The sequence below is a fragment of the Rhincodon typus genome, chromosome 14, assembly GCF_021869965.1.
Source record: "Rhincodon typus isolate 14 chromosome 14, sRhiTyp1.1, whole genome shotgun sequence".
Taxonomy (NCBI): domain Eukaryota; kingdom Metazoa; phylum Chordata; class Chondrichthyes; order Orectolobiformes; family Rhincodontidae; genus Rhincodon; species Rhincodon typus.
This window is the reverse complement of record NC_063345.1, coordinates 58,430,837-58,453,915: the sequence shown is the minus strand read 5'-3', so window position 1 is coordinate 58,453,915 and position 23,079 is coordinate 58,430,837. Positions and strand designations below refer to the sequence as shown.

At 40.5% G+C, this 23,079-nt stretch overlaps 1 protein-coding gene across 1 annotated transcript; it reads left to right on the top strand.

Moving 5' to 3' along the window:
* Positions 1 to 2,646: 2,646 nt before the first annotated feature.
* LOC109927481 (5-hydroxytryptamine receptor 2A-like) lies at positions 2,647 to 21,643 on the top strand. The gene is made up of 3 exons (XM_020527504.2): positions 2,647 to 2,959; positions 18,995 to 19,195; positions 20,823 to 21,643. Exons 1-3 carry the CDS (start codon positions 2,659 to 2,661, stop codon positions 21,641 to 21,643), a joined length of 1,323 nt encoding a protein of 440 aa, XP_020383093.1. The 5' UTR covers positions 2,647 to 2,658.
* The last annotated feature ends 1,436 nt before the right edge of the window (positions 21,644 to 23,079 follow it).

Below are 23,079 nucleotides of genomic sequence, written 5' to 3'. Positions count from 1 at the left end.
CTCCTTACTTAAGAAAGGATGTACTGGCACTGGAGGGGGTGCAAAGGAGGTTCACTAGGTTGATTCCGGAGTTGAGGAGGTTGGTTTATGAGGAGAGACTGAGTAGATTGGGATTATATTCATTGGAATTCAGAAGATTGAGGGGGGATCTTATAGAAACATATAAAATTATGAAGGGAATAGATAAGATATAAGTAGAGAGGATGTTTCCACTGGCAAGTGAAGCTAGGACAAGAGGGCATAGCCTCAAGATTAGCGGGATCAGATTTAGGACTGAATTGAGCAGGAACTTCTTCACCCAGAGGGTTGTTAATCTATGGAATTCCTTGCCCAGTGAAGTAGTTGACGCTACTTCAGTAAACGTTTTTAAAGATAAGGTAGATTTTTTTCTGAACAATAAAGGAATTAATGGATACGGTGAGAACACGGATAAGTGGATCTGAGTCCACGAAAAGATCAGCCATGATCTTATTGAACGGCGGAGCAGGCTCGAAGTGCCGGACGGCCTAGTCCTGCTCCTAGTTCTTATCTTCTTATGTTCTTATATTTGCTCTTTAAACAGTCATGGTGGGCCTTGTTCTTTAACCACTATGCTCTCAGCAGTGAAGATGTCAGGTAGGAAATTCAAGGATTTTGACCCGTAAAAAAAATTATGCTTTGCCTGTAGTTAGGATTGGAACTTGAATTACATTTTGCAAAATGCAGTCCAGTTGTTTAATGTTCTGCGGTGATATGTTCATGGAAAGACTAACATACAATCAAGTAGAACTGTTCTTCAGTGAAAAAGTGCTTCCTGATTTTAAGACCAAGTCACCTCATTTTGGACTCGACATTATGGAATTAGTTTTTCTGTATCAAACAATTTGATCTTTCTAATACTTTAAAGAGCACCCATCAGATGGCTTCTCAGTCCGCTACACTCAAGTCACATTTGTACAGCCCAGCCTTGTTGTTCAACCTCCATAAACACAGGAATCATTTTGGTGAATCTGTGTGACAAATTTCCAAGGTTAGTACATACTTCCTGAGGTCCAAAACTTAATGCAGTATCCCATGTATAGCCTAATTAAGACTTTACAACTTCCTCCTCTTTGTAATCCACACAGATTCAGATCATAGCCAACATTCCATTAGGCTTTTAAACTTCTTTTTATACCCTCTTTAAATTAATTCATGGTAGGAGAATGTTGCTGGCTACGCCAGTATTTATTGCTCCTCTTTAACTTGTTTTCAATTCATTCACTGGCGGGGCCAGCATTTACTGCCCATTCCTAGTTGCTCTTCAGAAAGTGCTCATCAGCTGCCATCTTTGACTGTTGGATGACATTAAGCGCGTTGTTGGAACTGAAATCATCCAGGCAAATGGGGAATATTCCACCACATTCCTGGCTTGTGCCTAAAAGTTGGCTGAAAGCTTTGTGGAGCTACGTGAATTACACACCACAGAATTCCCAGCCTCTTTCTACCATCTTTAAAAGATTCCTGCAGCTGAATCCACACGTACTCATGTTGACCGAGGTTGTTAAATCGGTTCAGCGGTATTAACATTGTGAAGCAATTTTCTGGTTGAGAAAGCAAATGATATTCCACATTGGGTGCAAAATTATGTTTATCATGTTTTCATCTTGTACAAGCCTCAGCTGGCAACGTTAAAACATTAAAAAGAATACACCATAAGCTCTGCACATAATTAAAGTATCATCGTGAGTAATTTGGAACATACTGTTTTAATGTTTCCCTCTTGTTCTGTGTGAGGTAGTAATGGATAAAACAGAATTTAATGAACTCATGAAAAAGATAATTATCAGGACAATGAAGATGAAAAATACATCAGCGTTGGCACTTCAGTAAATTTCTTGCCAATGTGCATTGATAGTTTTGGCAGCGATTGTGACAAATTGTCAATTCTTCTGCCATTTACTGAAACCTGGCTTCACAGGCAACCCAAATGAATGAACAAATGTAGAAGAATAGTAGTTACATAGGCAGGAGATGTATTCTTATATTTTTTGCAAGGACATGAGGCACTATTCATTGAATGTTGAATGCAGGTAGGAATGCCGAGTTTTGATTGATTTAATATTTATAAGTATTGAATCGAATAACAATGCAATAACCTTATAATTGTGATTCTTTTCAGAATCGGAGTCATTCAGCTCTGGAAGAACATCTTGCTTAGATCTTAATGAGTTGATTATAAGAAGAAGAGACTGAAAAACAAAAATACATATCTGAGAAGAAAAGTTGAGAAAATGGGATGACAACATGAACCACTTGAGGAGCTTGGCATCATTTGTGATGATATTGTGGTTGCTGCTGAAAGAGGTGTGAAACAGGAAAATCTCTCACTTTGCATTCAGTAACCCAGGTGAAAACATTGAGAACCCCACTGTTGCATACACTTTACCATTACTCATTTTGTCAGATACAAAAATGCTTGAACGCTTAAAATACTTGACTTCTGAATTGAATGCTCACAGAACAATGGATGAATTATCTTCTCATGTGTCCAACTGCTCGAGGTAGTCTTCCCTTTCACATGGGTGTTCCACAAAAGTAAACGACAGAGCATTTCATACCTTATTTATAGAAGAACTTCACGATTTGTCAGAATCGCTCCATTTTGTGTCTCTGCATTTCAATTGGTATAGTGTTCTCATGGCCAGATACATCAACAGCTCTCGTACCCTGAACCAGAATTTGACTACAGGGGAAATATTCAATGCCTCAGACCCAGAGGACATCGTTCATGCAAACATCTCAAAAAAGAACTGGCCAGCCTTGCTGATTCTCATCATCATTGTACTGACTGTGGGGGGCAATATATTAGTGATCATGGCAGTCGCACTGGAGAAAAAGCTACAGAATGCCACAAACTACTTCCTAATGTCACTAGCCGTTGCCGATATGCTGGTGGGAATTTTAGTTATGCCAGTTTCACTAATTACTATTCTCTACGGTAAGTTCTATTTGGGATTTTATGAACCTGGCAAAGGGTTTTGCAAAATATTCAACAGATTTCAATGCATTGATCAGTTCATTTTGAATTGTGAATGGGTTGAGGCCTGTAAGATCATTAATTTCCTTCTCCAACAACAGAAGTTCTCAATCAGATTCCAGTACTGTGCGCAAGAGGACAGTTCATCATATTGTAATTCTTCTCAGTAGTGAATGGATGTCACTACAGCAGTAATTGCATTGCTTGTGTATTTAAGATGACGCTTAATTATAATTTGATATTACACATGCAATTTAAAGAATACAGTATCCTAATTAGAGATCAAAAGGCATGAGATTGGAATAACTTTACTAACAAGCACTTGCAAATTTGGTAGTTATGTTTATTAGGCCACTGAATTCAGCTCCATAGTGCCTGGAGTTTTAGAGCCACAGGTGTTGTTTATACACCAAAATGGCATTTACGGCACATAATTTCACTTCTGGTGCAAACCATGTTTGGCAACATTTAGTAAGAGAACTACCATATGCTCAGGGGGTGTCCAGAGGAAGCATGCAGAGATACCAGACTGTGGCATTATTCAATACATAGCACCAGTTAAATGGTAGCACTATCACCCTGGATTTTAATATCCCAGCCAATACCATCTCTTAAACACTTACAGCAGAAGGAATGACCCCCATCAGCATTATTTAGAAGTTTATCAACTACTTATAATCTAATTGCTGATTGACTTTTCTGCTCTCTAAAAGGGTTTCAGAGCTACTTTCATGGAGTGATGTGGCACTTGCTGAAGGACTTAGTTCTGACTTCAAGGATTCTGCGCACGCGCACACACACACACACACACACACACACACACACACACACACACACACAGTCAAGTGTGGCTTTATTAGTGTGCATTCCATTTGACCGAGTGAATGAGCAGAGGTGGCACAGGGGAAAATAAGCTGAAGAAGAGGGCAAGGGGTGAGGAGTGGGAAAAGGACCCTCAGCAGGAGGCCACATCCACCTAGGATGTTCAGGAAGCCAATCTCCTCCCTTATATCCAGCAAGAAAGAACACCAACACTGAAATCTGCCAGGAACTCAAACCAGAGTGAGGGCAGCATTACTAGTGGCTGTTGTAGGCATGCATAACTGCCTTGAGCCCCTTCTAAGTGGGAGTTGGGGTTCTCCTGGTTCATCATCTACTATTGCAGAAGGGAAGTCAGTTCAGCTCTGCAATACAAGATAACTGAATGCTGTCTTGCCAAAGGTTAAAAAAACGCAGGTGGAGCAAGCATAAAATTTTGCAGGTTTCCCATTGGTGCAGGATGACATGGATTACAACAGTCCACTTTGTAGGTACTACCTATAAACATGCAACAACTAAAAGGCACCCATTTTCTCAATGTCTAGCTAGTATGGGAGCATAGGCAGAGTATCAGGCAGGCCAATGTTCACCAACCTGAGATCAGTAATGATGGCTTTATTCTGCTACTGTTTGCTGTGTCATTTGTGTGCATGTCTCACAATGAGGAATCAGAGAGTAGCTGCTCGGTGAAACAATTGGTGGTAGTTTAACCTGAGGGTCACCACACCTCAGGCAAGGGGATGAGGTTGAGAAGGAGAGTGCAGGAATTGAACCCACGCTGTAGGTAATACTCTGTATCATAAACCAGCCATCCAGGCTAATTGAACCCCCTATACAAACAATGAAAGCTGTGTTGCTATATGACATGTAATAGTGAAGACCATTGTGACCCGAAATGGTCTGAATGATACAGTAAGCAGGATCTTTGCCACTGGCCTTGAAGAAAACTCCCCGCAAAGACTGAGCAAACCGTTCAGTGTGGACTTGACTTGTCCTAACATTCGTTCAAATCTAGTTCTGATTGGGTGTCTTGAGGTGCAGCAGCAGTGACATCAGCAAGCAAATGGGCACCCAGTTAAGTTCCTCATGCATTTAGACCCCTTCAAATCTAATTAAAATGTTCAGATAGCAAACTAAACCAATGATTGTTTTAAGACTGAATTTAAAATAAAAAATGAATAGATTATTATGTTTTTAGATACTTAATTTTTTTTAAATAATTACAGAGAAATTTGACATTCCACAAACAAAATGTTCACTTTTCTGGGCCAGTAAAAGTTCAATATATCTCAAACGGGATTAATTATTTACACAATACTGCAGATGCAACACTTAAGAACTTACAAGCATACAAGTGTAGAATGCATCAAGATTAAATGGATTTGGAAAGTGCACGTTGAGAAGAAAATAACACATTATCAGTGATTATTAAGTTAGTACACATTTAAGGAGCCAGTTACAACTTATTTAATTCAATGTAATTTTTTTTAGAGTTTTTACAGCATGACTAACAATATAAATTGGATGTTGGAGTCATACAGTCATATACAGCGTGGAAACAGGCCCTTGGGCCCACTTATCCACACCAACCAGATTTCTTAAACTGAACTCATCCCATTTGCCTGCATTTGGTCCACATCTCTTTAAACTTTTCCTATCCTATGTATCTGTCGAAATATCTTTTAAAGATTGTAATTGTACCCACTTCTGCCACTTTGTCTGGCAGCATGTTCCATACACACACAACCCTCCGTGTGAAAAGGTCACCCTTTAGGTCCCTTTTATATCTTTTCTTATCAAATGCTGATTGCAACGGAGATTGCAGATTGTAGGAACCTCTACAATGCAGCCTATGGAAGAGCATAGATTCACTGACAGCATTTTCTGGATTTCCCTCTTATCTTGTGCATGTCTGATCTCATGAGGTTTGCTGTCAGATTCAGTGGAGTAATGATGAAGAGTGCTGACAGTTTCATTGCCATTACTACAGGGGCCAGTGCCTCTGCTGCTTAAAGTGATCTGCAGGAGCCCTGCAGCTCTTAACAGATAAGTGTCAAGCTTCATGGTAATCTGCTGCATGCTACATAGCCTCGCCGCTAGCTATATGGGTGAGGGCAGGCAGTGGAGTAGGATGACAAGGACGAGGAAGAGGAATAGAGGAAGCAACCAACATATCCTGTCCCTGCTCGGCTGCCTGTGGATCAACTCATTTAAGAAGGATGGCACTTGGCCAGCTTTCTGAGCATTTTAACTTAAGTCCAATCTCCGGTTTCCTCCCTGTAATCTTGCACTTTGTTTCTATGACCATACAACCCAAGCACCCAGAATACCGTACCTCATTCTGCCTCTGTTGCTGAGCATCACTTGGCTGCGATGGAAAGACAAAAAGTACCATGTTCCAAACCAAATGCATAAATAAAATGAGACCATTTAGCGTACAAATCAACTGATTACCCTTCCACATTTGTGGACTGCTTCCATATTCCTTGGTCATTCTGAGTGTTCCTATAGAGTGCCATGTCTGCCTGCAGCATGGCTATCTTTCAGTGGAGACCTCGTGGAGCCTGGCAATTAGAAGGTCAGCATAGGTGACAGTCCAGGGCTGACTAGCTGCTGACTGAGTGGCAGTGACGAGAGGGTGAAGGCTGTCTTGCTGGGAGAAGACAGCACGTCTGTGCTACATGTAGTCACTCAATTTCCACATAACGGTATATCAGCAGTCCCAGTAATTTGTTGGAGAATGCATTGCTGGACTGTCATGATGTGCTGCAATACCTTTAAACACTGATATTCACATCTAGGGTGGCAGCATTCTGAGCTTGCATGGTAAGCAGCTGACTTCTGCCTTGGGCCTGTGCTCAGATGGCTGCTGCTTGCTGTGCAGTGGAAGCTAAGACATTGCCCATCAGACGATATTCTGGTCGGGCCCCATGCATGTGCTGATAGAGTCAGGCACTAACTCCGTACTGGCGAGGATAAGCTCTGAGCTCTACACAAAGCCCTGTACCCAAGTGGGAGCTGGACTCCTCTGTGCCCCTTGACATGGATGACAGTCTTTCTAATCAACTTCCGAACACAGCAAGCATTTCGTTGTACATACTCATCAGCGTTCTTCTGTTGGCTTCACTACTGATCTGAATCTTCTAGAGTATAGTTAATATTAACAGGCATTCAATGACGTACTGCAGAGAAGGTTTATCAAGAAAATTGAGGTTGATTGAATTAAAGGAAAAGCAGTGGTATGAAGACAACAAGTGACAGGGCACAAAGTGCGATGAAGAGGGATGGATTTTTTGCGGCTGGGAGGAAGTTTTCAATTACTTCACCCAAGGGCCAGCTCTGGGCCCATTAATCTTTTTAATTTGTTATAAACAACCGGAGTTTTGTTATAGTCAGGTGGTAGGAAGCAGTGCTATAAAGTTTGCAGATGATATGAAACTCAGCAAATTAGTAATTAAAGGTAAGAATGGGTATTGAATTCAGGTTGACATAGAGATGATAGTCAAGTAGAAGCAGAGCAGATGGAGTTCAATGAAAGCACATGAAATGGTCTATTTTAAGGACTAAATTGGAATGACAGCATAATATAAATAGCACATTCTTGAAAAGTGTTGTTCAACAGAAGTGTCCATAAAGCCAAATCTTTAAAGGTTGCTGTACAAATTGATAAAATGACTAAACAACACATATAGGTTACTTTATGTGACAAATAGATTATAAAAACTAAAGGGATCAGACTAAGATGTTTTAAATCAGGAATAATGTGGTCATAGAATCCCTACAGTATGGAAGCAGGCCATTCAAGTTCACGCCAACTCTCCAAAGGGAGGGCATTCACCCAGACCTACCCACCTAACTTTAATCTGCATTTCCCATGGCTAACCCACCTAGCCTGCACATCCCTGGACACTTTGGACAATTTAGCATGGCCAGTCCACTCAATCTGCACAACTTTGGACCATGGGAGGAAACCGGAACACCTGGAGGAAACCCATGCAGACACTGTGAGGCGCTGTGAGGATGCAATGCTAACCACTGGGCCATCATACCAGTCGACATGGGTTACTGTACTTCAGGAAAGTTAGAGAAAGCCTGAGCAAGATTTCTGAGGAAAATTACAAGGATACTATCAGGAATCAATGGCTTTGATTATGAGGAAAAGTTCAAATAGTTAGGTCCGTTCTCCAAGGAGCAGAAAAGATTAAAGAGGTTGGTTCACAGAATCATAGAATTTTTCTGTTACAGAAGGGGACCATTTGATCCATCATGTTGGAACTATCTCCCTGAATGAGTGTCATTCTCCTGCTACTTCCACATAACCCAACTCATTACCTCAATTTAAGTAAGCATCCTATGTCCTTTTGAAAGCATTGATTGAACCTACCTCCACCACACTTTCAGGGAGTTCATTCCAGACTCCGTGTGAAAACATTTCTCTTGCATCACTTTTAATTCATTTGTAGATCATTTTAAATATGTGCCCCTTTGTTTCTGACCCATTTATGAGCAGGAATCATATTTTCTCTATCTTGTCTGTCCAGAACTCTCACGATTTTGAAAACCTTAATCAAACCATGTCTTAGTCTACTCCTGTCCAAGGAAAACAGTCTCAACACTTCCAATCTATCATCATAACTGAGGTTTCTCATCCCTGCACCATTCTGGTAAATGTCTGTTGCATTCTCTCCAGTGCATTTGCATCCTTCCTCAAGTGTGGTCACTTTACACAATATTCCAGCTGAAGCCCAGCTAATGTTTTGTAGAGGTTCAACATAGTCTTCCTGTTCTTGTACTCTAAACTGCTATTAATAAAGCAAAGAATATTGTGTGTTTTATTAACTACATCCTTGTCCTGTCAACTTTAATTACTTTTGCATGTATATAGCCGTGTCTCTCTGCTCATGCACTCACTTCAGAATAGTACCCTTTGTTTTGTACTGTCTTTCCATGTTATTTCTGACAAAATATATCACCTCATGTTTCTACACGTTGGACTTTATCTAGTATCTATCTGCCATGTCCACCAACATGTCAATAACCTTTGGAATTTCTGCACTGCTCTCTTCACAGGTTACAAAGCTTCTACCACTTTGTATAATCCACAGCTTTGAAATTGTCCCATGCCCTCCACAATTTGGCTCATTGATAGACATATCAGGCAAAGCAAAGGTTCCAATGCTACTTCCTGTGACCTCTGCTACAAACTTTCCTAGAACATGAAAAAATATCCATTAACCATTATTCCATTTCCTATCACTATGTCAATTTTGTATTCGTGTTGTTACTACCCATTTTTTTCCATGAGCTATAGTTTTTTCTCGCATTGTGTAAGTCCAAGTACACCAAATCAATGGCATTAATCTTATCAACTCTATGTGCTATCTCTTCAAAGAAAAGACTCCACTAAGTTAGACATGATTTTCTCTTTTTGGTCACTAATTACTCCAAACACCTTTTTACCACCTTATTTTATTTATGTACTTACAGAAGACTTTGGGATGACCTTTATATTCACTGCTAATCTTTGCTCATAATCTATTTTAGGCTGTTTAATTGCTTTTTTAACTCCGTTCTGAAGATTTTAAGTTCAGCTTGGTACTCCTTGGTATTTATTACCTGACACTTTCATAAACACACTTTTCCTCCATATCTTTATTTCTATCTCCTTTTTCATCCAAGAACCTCTAGATTTGTTTGTCCTACCTTTCCCTTTGGAAGAAATACACCTTGACTAAAACTGAACAATTTCTTCGTTGAAGTGACTGGTTAGCCACAGTTTTCCTGTCAATTCTTGGCTCAATTCTATTCAACCTAGCTCCGTTCTTGCTCCACTGAATTTGGCTCTTGCCCAGTTACTTTGGATTTTCCATTATCCTTTTCAACTGTTTTCTTATACCTCATAACACAATGATCACTATCCCTTAAATGGTCTCCTACTATCACTTGATCTACTTAGTCCACCTCATTCTTATAAACCAGGTCTATTGGTGACTCTATTTTGAAGAAGGGTCCCGACCTGAAACGTCAACTTTCATGCTCCTCTGATGCTGCCTGTTCCTCCAGCTCCACACTGTGTTATCTCTGACTCCAGCATCGGCAGTTCTTACTATCTCTCTTGGTAACTCCTGTCTTGTTGGACCTGATACATACGATTGTAGGAAATTCTCCTGACCGCAATCTAAGAATACTTGCCCCTCTTTGTGCTTAACACCATCATTTGCCCTGTCCATATTTGGATAACTCATATCACTTGTTATAATTACTCTATAATGTATACTCTTTCCTGTAATTTCCTTGCAAATTTGTTCCTCTACCTCCTTCCCAGTAGTTGGTGTCAAGAGGTTGCACCACGCAATATAATTGTACCATTCTTATTCATTAGCTCTGGCCAAGTTGGTTCTGTTCTTGAAACCTTTGAGATTTTTTTTTCCTCCAGAACTGCAAAACTCTCCTAAACCAAGGCTACTGCCTATCCTTCTTTCGTATCTTTCTTAAACATCTTGTAACCAGGTATTCAGTCCAGCTTGTCCTTGAACCAGGTCTCTGTATTACCACAATATCATAATTCCACATGGCAATCTGCACTGTAACTCACATTTCCTATTTACTGAATACATGCAGTCACTTCATGCAGTGTAACCCTGATTTAAAATGTTATAATTTCTCCCTTACTCTGATTCCACCTATTAACTTTTGATTCTTTATTGAAGTGTTAGCTTTGTCTCTCAGTATTTTGTGCAACACAGTGTGGAGCTGGAGGAACGCAGCAGGACAGTCCTGATGAAGAGTCCCGGCCCGAAACGTTGACTTTCCTGCTCCTATGATGCTACCTGACCTGCTGTGTTCCTCCAGCTCCACACTGTGTTAGAGCCTGACTCCAGCATCTGCAGTTCTTGCTATCTCTGAGTACTTTGTGCACCCTGATATTACTCTATACTATTCTCTCCTGATTCCCACACCTCTGCAGGATTTGTTTAAAGCCTCCCCAACAGCACTAGCAAAATTCCCTTCAAGGAAATCCATTCCAGCTCTGTTCAGGTGCAGCCCTTCTGTTTGCACAGGTACCATCTCCCCCAACAATAGTGCCAGAGTCCAAGGAATGTGAAGCCCTTTTTCCTGAACCATCATTCCAGCTACTCAGCTGTCTTATTCTCTTATTATTTTCATTCACGTGAGAATGTAGATGTAAAGTCATTGGCCAAAGACAGAGGTCAACATAATTATTGTTTTTCCACTCAAAACATATTGGAATCTGTAACACTTTGTCTGAAAAGTTAGTGGAAGATGTTTCAAAAAATGGGAATGTGGGACTAAGCTGTTTCAAAGTGTTAGATTGCCCAACTGTTTTCCTTCTGCGCTGTAAATTTCTGTGGATCTATCATTCTATGATTTGTACCTGTAGTCTTAAGCGCCAGCCAATTAATACACTTTCCAAAACGTGTTCGGTTATTGCAGTAGTTATAGCATAGAAGGACAACAGTGGGTTTTAGCTGTACTGAACAATCCACTTTCAAGCCAGCTCATTGGAGCGAAGAACATTGTGTCAGCATCCAAGCCAGATGGTGAAATACAAAACAAGACACAGATCTTTTTCATTTTCATCAGTTTACTCATTCACAGGATGCAGCATTACAGATTTCTGCAGCCTAAATATTAACACAGCAACCCAGTTGACTATTATTTAAATAATCACCTCTTTATCTTATGTCTATGTCTGCCATTCAGTGTCTATTGTATCAGGCCTCTTCAAATTCTTATATGTTTCAATGAGATCATGCCCTATTCTTCCATCTATCTTTCCTCCCAACCTTTTGTTTGGTGACTGCATTTCCATTGGATTGGATGCTAATGAGTGAAGTAATACTTTGGTTTGCCATTGCCTTCAGGAGACGGGCTCACTGGTAGACTCATCTGGTCTCATTACCTGCTATAAATGCTTTGAAAGGATCTCCAAGATGTTCATAACTCTGGCCAATTTGCAAACGCAACCCCTATAGTCAACAAGTTTCTGGTGTGGGATTCAAAACCAGAAGATGAGCAGGTTCACAACTGCTGTGAGGGAAGATCTCCTCTGACTTGCTTTAGCTGAGGTCAGAGGCCTTCATTAAACAACACCCATCACTTGTATTATCTTTAACAGTGTAGTCAAATAGCAATTAACATACTGCGTCTGGGAACAGAGCAGGGAAAGTCTTATTCATTACTTTGAAGATTAATGGAATGTAATTCACACCACAGTTAAAGTGACATCTTTTTTAGTTTGTTTTCTGAACAGAAAATATGCTGGATTCTGAATGGCACACAGCATTTTGTAGAAAATGAGTGAAATTTGACAATGAATAATTACCATTAAAAGTAATTACCTTGAATGTTTTTCTGACTAAATTGGCCAGAGCACCTTTTAGACAAAAAAAAGATCAGCAACTCACAATCAAATATAAAATGTAATATTGTGCTTTAATGTTTACTTGAAAATTTTGTTCAATAAAACACTTCAAATTTCTTTGTTTCTGTTGAGGTTAAGGTATATTTTAATACCTACATTTCACGATAATACAACCCTTACTGGTGAGTGGGTTTTATAAATTACAAGATTCTAGGACATAATCCTTATTATAATGTTCGTAAAACATGATTGTTACATAGCAATGATCTTCATCAAACAAATTTTACAGATTGATAGTTACCATGTCTGGGAGGGGATGACTGCATCCATCATTTTCATATCCGAGGGGCATCCTTTCAGCCAAGCTGCTGTCTCTCTATTTAAAGTCTGAAAAGTAAAACTTGTGTGACTTCCACTACATCTGTCGACACGATCAATTGGCTGAAGTACGTTTACAGATCAAATATAAAAGGGTGAAATTAATAAATTGACAAAGTCCCCTTATAAAACGACAAGGACTGTTACTTGATCAGCATTTGCTGCATTGTTCTCACAGATGCCCTCCAACAGTCTAGAAAGTGTATCACTTCCCTTGTCATTTATCTAAGTTCTTTTCTTATTTTGATGTATTGTTTTTGTACCAAATATTCCAATAAGTAGCCTCCTTTCCCATAGTTAATTGATGTAGTTCAGGGACTTTCTTTTATTTATCTTTTAAATCATCCCTGGCTAGGCCAACATTTATTGCCCATCCGTGATTGCCCTTGAAGAGGTCAGGGCAAGTCAGCATTCTAAACCTCTACAGTCTAAATGGTACAGTACACCATTGTTTTGTAATGAAGAAAGTGCCAGGGTATTGATGCAGTACAGTGAAGACACAGTGATATAGTTCCCAAGACAGAATAGTGTGTTGTTTGGAGGGGAACTTGCAGCTGGTGGTGTCTCTATGCACCTACTGTCTTTGTCCTTCTAGATAGAACATAGAACATAGAACAGCAGAGTACTGGAATGGGCCTTTCAGCCCACAATGCTGTGCCAAACATGACGCCAAATTAAACTATTCCTTCTGCCTGCCCTTGGTCCATATCCCTCCATTCCTTGCATATTCATGTGCTTACCTAAACATCCCTTAAACACCCCTAGCATATCTGCCTCCACCACACCCCTGGCAGCACGTTCCAGACTCCTACCACTCTCTGTATAAAAAACTTGCCCCTCACATCTCCTTTGAACATTCCCCCTCTCACCTTGAATCCGTTGCCCCTAGTATTAGACATTTCAATTCTGGGAAAAAAGCATTCTGCCCATCAATTCTATCTATGCATCTCATAATTTTATAGACTTCTATCAAGTCTCCCCTCAGCCTCTGCTGTTCCAGAGAAAACAACCTGAGTTTTTCTAGCCTCTCCTTATAGCTCACACCCTCTAATCCAGGCTGCATCCTGGTAAACCTCGTCTGCACCCTCTCCAAAGCCTCCACATCCTTCCTGTTATGTGGCAACCAGAACTGAATGCAGTACTCTGAGTGTGGCTTAAAAAAAGTCTTAGAAAGCTGCAACATGACATCTTGACTCTTGTACTCAAGAGATGGTAAATGGTAGATATTTGAATTAGTATTAGAATTAGTATTAGAATTAGATTTAGAATTAGAATTAGGTTTTATTGTCACATGTACTCAAACACAGCAACACATCAGTACTGTGAAAAGTGTACAAAGTCACCAATTCTGGCACCATCTTAGGTACAAAGGTGCCCATGAACAAAATTGTAGGTCTAAATTAGAAAAAAGAAAGAAATAGAGTTAAAAGTTCAGCATTACAGTCATTCTAAAGCAGAGAAAGTGAGAAAATGATGAGTCCAAGGTAGGCTTCAACTTAGGTCCCCGCTGGGCCTCACCTTGAGGCTGGGAGTCCGCGCTGGCTTTCACCTCAAGGCTGGGAGTCCGCGCTGAGGTTCACCTCGAGGCTGGGAGTCCGCGCTGGGTTTCACCTCGAGGCTGGGAGTCCGTGCTGAGCTTCACCTCGAGGCTGGGAGTCCGCACTGGGCTTCACCTCGAGGCTGGGAGTCTGCGCTGGTCTTCACCTCGAGGCCAAGAGAGACGGGGCTGCCAATGAAACCTTGGTGAGGTGCTGCAATGCAGCGTGTAGATGACACAGACTGCTGCCATTGTACACCAGTGGTAGAGGAATGAATATTGAAGGTAGTGGATGGGGTGCCAGTCAAGTGGCTGGTCTCAAGCATCCTGAGGGCTGTTGGAGCTGTACCTAGCCAGGCAAGAGGACCATATTCCCTAACCCTCCTGATTTGGGCCTTGAAATCATGGGATATGCTTTGAAGAGTCAGGAGGTGAGTTACTCACTGCAAAATTGTCAGCCTCTGACCTGATTTTACAACCATTGTATTTATATGTCTGGTCCAGATCAGTTTCAGATCAATATTAACCTCGCCCATAACCCCATGATCTTAATAATGGGGAAATTCATCAGTGATAATGACGTTGAATGTCAGGGGTGGGGGTGAGTGGTGGTTAGATTCTCTCTTCCTGGAAATGGTCATTACTTGGATTGGATGTCCTATGGGTACTTCTTACTTCATACTTATCAGCCCAAGCCTAGATGTTGTCTACATCTTGATATATTTAGACACAGACTGTTTGAGTATCTGAGGAGTCATGAATGGTGCTGAATGTTGTGCAATCATCAGTGAACATCCCCATTTCTGATCTTATGGTGGGAGGAGGATCACTGATGAAACAATTGAAGATGTTTGGATTTCAGACCTTACCTTGCAAAACACTTGCCGTAATATCATGGGACTGAGATTGCCAACATCCATAACTGTCATTCTTTACACCAAATATGACTTTTCCAGTGTAGTTATGCCCCTATTTCCCATTGAATCCACTTTTGCTCAGACTCTTCGACGCTATGTCAAAGCTGTCACTCTTGCCTCACTTTGGAAATTTGGTTCTTTTGTCCATGTTTAAACTAAGGCTGTAATGAAATCAGGCTATGTTATGCTGGTGAAACTCAAACAGAACACCAGTGAGTCAATTATTGTCGTGTATATGCCTCTTGTTGGCACTGTGAATGACGCATTCCATCACTTGCTGATGATCAAGAGTAGGTAGATAGAGGGATAATTGTCCAGGTTGGAATTTCTCCTGCTTTTTGTGAACAGGACATTCTGTACGTGGGCAATTTTCTGTATTGCCGAGCAGAGGCCCTTTAGCTAGAGTGGAACAGCTTGTTCCGGAGCACAACTCTTCAATACTGTTGTAGGAATGTTGTCAAGATCCATAGCCTTTGCCATATCTTATGCCTCCAGTCATTTTGTGATTTCACAAGGAATGAATTGAATTGGCTGAAGACAGTCATCTGAGATGCTGGCAAGCTCAGGAGGGGGCTTGGATCTTTAGTTGGATTGGACCTTTAATTTCAAAATATGTGGTTGGCGCATCGAATGGATAAATAGCAGAATGACATTTGTTATATTAGGCTGGAATGACAACGCGTTGTCATACATCTTCTGCCCCCTTGTGAACCTGGATAGAGAAATAGCATATAAGTTACCGCACTATTTCACATTCATATTCAGACACTGAACATGTTGGTATGCTATAGGGCATTGCTTCTTTTAAAACGCTAACCAGACAGTTTAAAGTTACCAAATCTCCAGGATTGGCCTGAAGCCTCCATAGGTTGAACATTAATCTCCCGGAGTCTAGGAAAGCCAGGAAGAAAATCAAAAGACCATTAAAAAAAAATCGAAGCTGTGGAGAAAAGCCTGTGTGCTGATTGTCAATAATTTCCCGATAAGAGACTGTTCATTTTCCAACTGGCGGTGGAAGACTGTGCAACTTGAGAAGGACTTGTCAGGTGACCAATACCAGCAGCATGGGGGAGGGGATGGTTGAAGGCCTTGTAACAAAATCTCGCAGAAGATTCCCAACCATACCTGGTGACCCAAGATTTGTGTTATAGGTCATCTATAAATCAAGCATTACTGGACATGGTGCTTTAATTTTGCATCTTTTAGTTTCCATAATAAACATGATTGTACTTAATGTAGAAATAATTAACTTTTCATAGATCCCCTACAGTGTGGAAACAGGCCCTTTGGCCCAACAAATCTACACCAACCCTCAGAGCATCCCACCCAGACCCATCCCCCTATAACCCACACATCCCTCAACACTACAGGCAATTTAGCACAGCTAATCCACCTAGCCTGCACATCTTTGGACCATGGGAGGAAGCCAGAGTACCCAGAGGAAACCCACACAGACACAGGGAGAACATGCAAACTCCACATAGACAGTCAGCCAAGGGTGGTATTGAACCTGGGTCCCTGGTGCTGTGAGGCAGCAGTGCTAGCCACTGTGCCACTTTGCTACTGAGTTTCTGCTTTTCTAACTGACATAAATGGCTGAGAATTTTGTGTAGTTCTTTCTGAGTAAAATCATCTGTTACTTAGTGTTAATGGTTGCAATTACTTCAAAGTCTAGTTAATAAGATTTTAAATGAAACATCAGAAGGTTCCAAAAGATACGCCAGTCTTAGTTTTTCCCCACATTATAGTTGTACCCAGTGAGGGTTTTTCGACGAAAGATTATCATTTCTGGTAATACAAGTATTGATGGCTTGAAAAATAAGAATTCTTTTTGATAGCAGACTCCAAGTTGAAAAATAATCTCCCCATTGTTGAATAGTCCACTGGGAAGCAACAGGGGAAAATAAGGCACAGTTTCAATAAACTGTATTTTTACCTTTGGTTTTAAATAGAATACAATACTTCACACAGAATAAATTCAAGTAAATACCAAGAGACAAGTATAACCATTTTTATTTGAATTGTTCTGCTGACTCCGTTGAAAGTGCATTCACGTATCAAGTAGCACAGTTTTATCAACACCCTGCAAATTCTTTGTCCTGAAATCGAGCAGTTCCTAATTGGTTCCATTTCTTAGTGACAGATCATCACGACAGTAAATCAACAAAATCCATGCTTCTGTGCTGGCTACTTAAAGAACCTACATGGATTGTTCTCAAAGTTGAACTGAATGTATCTCCAGCAAATAATACTGCAGCTTGCATACAGAGTGGCACCTGCAATTTATACTATGATAAATTTTGGATATTGGCTATACTGAAATGAAAAGCTCGAATTAATCATCCAGAGATATGTTTGATAGAGCAAACATGATGAATAGGATATGTGACTACACTACTCTTAAAAATACTTTTCTGCTGCTCTCATGATTTCTGCAGCAAGTTACATAATCATTTTGAGTCTTTCCCTGCCAGATAGTCTTTGTCAACTAAACTTTGCAGATAGGAGCTTCCTCTGTTTACGTTGTCACCCCAGTCACTATTTCATTGATGTTACTTCACTTGCCTCTTGCTTTCATATTCACCTACTCCCTTGCTTCATCTCCACTCCCTTTCTCACCCACTTCTCTGTTTCTCCCCCTTTTCCGTTCCCAGCTTTCACTTCTTGTATCCTTCTTCCTCCTCTTCATGACCACTCATAACAGTCCAACTCCAATCTGCATGGTCTTAGGTTACTGTGGCCACTTGTTCACCAGTGTAGCTGCTTCCTCTGAATTCTAGCCCCATATTATATTTCTTTCTGTCTACTTTGATTTCTACAAGTGACTTAACATTGAATCCACCCACTATTACCCAGATCCCTGTTGCCTTCCTTTGTTTATTTCATGTCTTATGAAAAATCATTGATCACATTGGGTCTATACTCATTGGCGTTTAGAAGAAAGGGGTCATTTTATTTAAACATGTAAAGTTCTGATGGGGCTTGACAGGTTGGATGTTGAATTTCCTTTGCTGGAGAGCCTTGAACTAGGAGGCACAGCTTATAAATGAAGGACATCCTTAATGAGAGATTAGGAGGATTTACTTATATCATCAGGCTATTAATTTTTGGAATTCTTCTTCTCCAGAGAGCAGGGGGAGATATTGAATATTTTCAAGACTGACCTCAATAGATTTCTGATATACAAGTTCAACAAGCAAGTGGATGAGAGACGACAATCAGATCTGCCATGATCTTAATAAATGGAGGAGTGGGCTCGAGGGAGCCAATAGACTGATTCTAGTTTTTTTTTAAATGAACATAATTCTAAAAGGGAGAGGCTTGTTCTTGACCAAGTTCCCTGTTGCCCTCACAATGCTCATCTTTCCAGTAATTCAGAGAGCCAAATATTTAAGAACTAAAGGGTGCAGGGAATTGTTTAATTTATTAGACACAGATGATGTACTTCAGCAAGTTTTGAGTCAAGTTATGAGCATTATAGTAAAGAAGCAGTCATTAATGCCACCCTTTATAAACAAAGGCTTGAACAGAGTATATAGCTTTTTCTGTTGTGATTTCCAAATATAAGTGCATCCACAGTGAAACCAGCGCAGTCTAACAAGCTGTTATGTCCTTGAATTCTGTGCTTAACCTTTGTGTTTTCTAACAATTGCTCTCATAACGAAAGCTCTAGTAAACATAACACACACGTTGAAAATAAAATTGTGGATTTCAGCACAATGCACCACTGCAGAACGCTTCCAATCTTAGAAGGACACTGACAAGATTCCAGTGATAGATTGTTGGGGACAGTTATAATAAGACAATCATAACCCTATACTACCTAGCTGGGAAGAACCGCGCCCTCAACCACAATGTTATTTATGGGAGGCTAGGGGCTCAGGAGAGAACGTCAAGGGATTATCGATGTGTATAAATATTTATAAAATTCAATTTCTAACCTGAATAATGTGTTTCAGACAATATCTGGCCTTTCCCAGAAAAATTGTGCCCCATCTGGATTTACTTGGATGTTCTCTTTTCTACTGCATCCATCATGCATCTGTGCGCAATATCACTGGACCGTTACATTGGAATACGGAATCCTATTGAGCACAGTCGCTTCAACTCACGAACCAAAGCTATTATAAAACTAGCTGCTGTCTGGACCATTTCAATTTGTAAGTATTGCATCTGCTTCGAGCCCATATCATATAGAATAAGATGCATGACTGAATCATTTATTTGGTGACAACAATCCACCCCTTTGCACTCCATTAAACAGAGCTCTAGAAGACCATTCTGTGCAATCCTAAATGCTACCTTTTCCAATATTTTTGTTTTCACTACATACATGAGGCCAATTAATGAAGATGTTCCTTTGTGAAGCAACATTATAGATACACAGAAAATAGGAGTGGGCATAGGCCATTCAGCCCTTTAAGCTGAGTTCACTGTTCAATATGATCATGGCTGATTATTCACCTCAGTACCCTATTCCCACTTTCCACATATTCTCTGATCCCTTTAGTCCTGAGAACTATATGTAACTCCTCGAAAACGTTTAAAACTTTGACTTCAACCACTTTCTGTGGTAGAGAATTCCACAGGCTTACCATCCTGTGGGTGAAGAGATCTCTCTTCATCTCAGTTCTATATGGCCTACCTTTAAACTGTGACCTCTTCTGGACACCCCGGACATCAGGAACATCCTTCCTGCATTTGTGCTGTCTAGCTTTGTTGGAATTTTATAGGTTTCTGTGAGATACCCCCTCATTCTTGCTCAGACAAAGAGACTAGAACTGCACACAATACATCAGATGTAGTCCAGCAAGACCCTGTACAACTGCAGCAAGAGGTCCCTACCCTTGTACATGAATCCTCTCACTATGAAGGCCAACATGTCATTTGCCTTCTTTACCACCCGCTGCACATGCTCACTTTCAACAACTGGTGTACAAGGATACCCAGATCTCGTTGCACCTCCCCCTTTCCCAATCCATCATGCCTTACATAATAATCTGCCTTCCTATGTTTGCTACCAAAGTGGATGACCTCACATTTATCCACGTTATACATTGTCTGCTATGCATTTGCCCACATTCTCAACTTGTCTTCAACAACATATAAAGCATTTTCTTTCTTTAGTTTATCAATCAAAAACTCGGAAGACTAGGATTTATTCCTTTAGTGTGGAAATACATTTGGAAACACAGGGAGCTTGCCACAGATTTTCCATTTAGGAAATAATTATAACTCTAAAAATGTTTACATCAACAGTTTGTCATTAGCAGCAAACAATTGTTATTCTAGCACTTTACTGGAATGGAAGAGTACAACACCATTAAGATTAGCCAGTTAAAACTCAATGAGTAGGGGAAAGCCTGGTGTGTCTACATAGCTAGTAGTTTGCATGGAATATAAATGGATTCAAAACATCAATTTCTACAGAGATGTGATTTTAAGGAGGAAACCAGTTGCAAACAGTTAGTTTAGATTGTGATGTCGAACATGAGTGGTGAAACAAACAAAACAAGCTTAGCAACAACTTCTTGTTAAATGATTATTTTGATAGAAATAATGTACAAGGGATATTGAGAAAAACAGAAGATTGACCGTAGGCAATGATGTCCATTTGAAGAGCCATGCTGACACATTGGGCTAAGTGGCTTCCCCTTGTGCTGATACACTTCTGTGATTGTTGTCACAATAATGCATGACTTTTCTCCTATTGTTCCTGGTTTAATTAATTACGTTTATTTGAAGTATCTTACAATTTCATAATCTCTTTGAAACTGTTTCTTGCAGGCATTTCAATGCCAATCCCTGTCATCGGCATTCAAGACGAATCCAGAGTTTTCATTGACAAGAGCTGTGTTATTAATGATGAAAGTTTTGTCCTTGTGGGTTCATTTGTGGCATTCTTTATTCCACTGATTATAATGGTCTTCACGTATTGCCTGACTATCCAGGTACTGCAGAAACAGATCTGTGTATTTTTAGGAGACCAAAAACAGAAGCGAATAAGCTTGCATGTCTTTAAAAAGGACAACTTAGGGGAAAATGCTACAGTGATACAAAGATCAGAGACACCAAATGTAAGTCCAAAGCCACCGTTAAATAAGGAATCTCGGCTCTTCCGGAAAGGAACCATGCATTCGATCAATAATGAACAGAGGGCTTCCAAAGTTCTTGGAATTGTCTTCTTTTTGTTTGTTGTCATGTGGTGCCCATTCTTCATCACCAATGTCATGTCTGTTATCTGCAAAGATTCTTGCAATAAAGCCATCATTGGAGAGCTGCTCAACGTGTTTGTTTGGATTGGTTATACCTCATCTGGTGTCAATCCCTTAGTTTACACGCTCTTTAATGGAACCTACCGCCGAGCTTTTTCCCACTATATTCGTTGCCATTACAGTATTAGAAGAACCAGAAATCACTTCACAATCGTTGCTTCCACATCTGCAATATATGACAGAAATTTGGAAATGACCACCATGAACAATGGAAATAAAGCAGTGAGTAATGAACTGAGAGTCCCTGAAGAAAAACTACATGCAGCACTGGGATCGATGGAGTCTTCTATGGACAACTGCATCATTATCAGTGAAAAAGTTAGCTGTGTGTAATTTTGGGCCTATGATACCATTTGTATGTAGTGTGTGGCCTAAGATACTAGGCCATATGTTGCATGTAATGTGATGCCTACTTTCCTAGGTTTTTAACTGTGATGGACCTAGAATGCTAGGCCGCAAACACAATTAAACCACTGTAACAACTATAAATAGATATATATATGTCAGAAAATGATTATTGCCTGGTTGAAAGATTTGCAAGTGTTGGTTTTTATCTGGGGTGTATATCATGTCTACAATATAGAGATGTATTCTCTATTCATCTGGCATTCCTAACACCTGCTTGTTTCTTCAACATTGTGAAGAGGGGCAGACTACCTCTGCAGATTGGCTGAACTGTGTTGAATTTCTTCGTCGACCTAAGATTGCAAAATCCCATTTTAGAAATCTGAAACAAAAACGGGAAATACTGGAGATGCTCAGTACCTGTGGAGACAGAAATAGAGTTAATGCTCCAGGTCAATGACTTCTGTTCAGAATTGGGAACAGTTAGAGATATAACAGTTTTCAAGCAAGTACTGGAGCTGAGTCTGCATTTTACTGCTGCCTGAGTTCAAAAGAGAGCTCAGTGACTGTAGATCACAACCGTCATTCCCATTCTTCCAGACAGCAAATGCTGGGAATGACTTTCTTTTAGCCATTTTCTGCTGATATAGACCTACCTTTAGTTGCTTTATTGTCACATTACCCTTTTGTTGCCTTACAGCATCATCCCTTTTGTAATTTAATTTCTATCGTATCCTACCGCACACATCTATATTTCTTCCCCATGTCCCCTACTGTGCTTTTTCCGCCTCTGCACTTTTGTGCAGCCTGTTCGTTCTTGGATATGTTCCAGTTCTGAAGAGAAGCCATTGGCCTGAAAGCTTGATGGGGCTGCTTGGGAGCAAATTTCAGAAGTCATGCTGTGCTGGGTTGTCTCACTGATGTTGCCTCAGAGTAATCTTGCTGGATGCATGTTAAAACAGCATCGGTAATATACCCAGCTACAGCAGGCAGAGAGCTGAGGGAATAACTGATCTATTTAGCAGCTGCCTATTGATGGGGCTGAGATTTTGCCTGGCTCGCATGGCACCTCTGCTTGGTCTCCAGCTAGCCTAATCATAATGGAGTGAAACTGGAGTAGGAGGTCAGGCCAGCCTCACAGCAGGGTGGATTTTTTTTTTGAGGTTTTAAACTTTTAATACTCAAGCCATCTACCCACAAAGACTTGCAAATGGATTTCCTAACCTGCAGAGGAATGCGCTGGAGAAGGCAGGGCTGGAGGAGTTGCCTGTCAGTCACAGAATAAGAATCACGTCTCCATGTTGTGCTGTCTTCTTCCTCTCAAGGGAGATTAACAAGGCAATTTTCAGGACAGCACAGTGGCTCAGTGGTTAGCGCTGCAGCCTCACAGCACCAGGGACCTGGGTTTGATTGCAGTCTTGGAC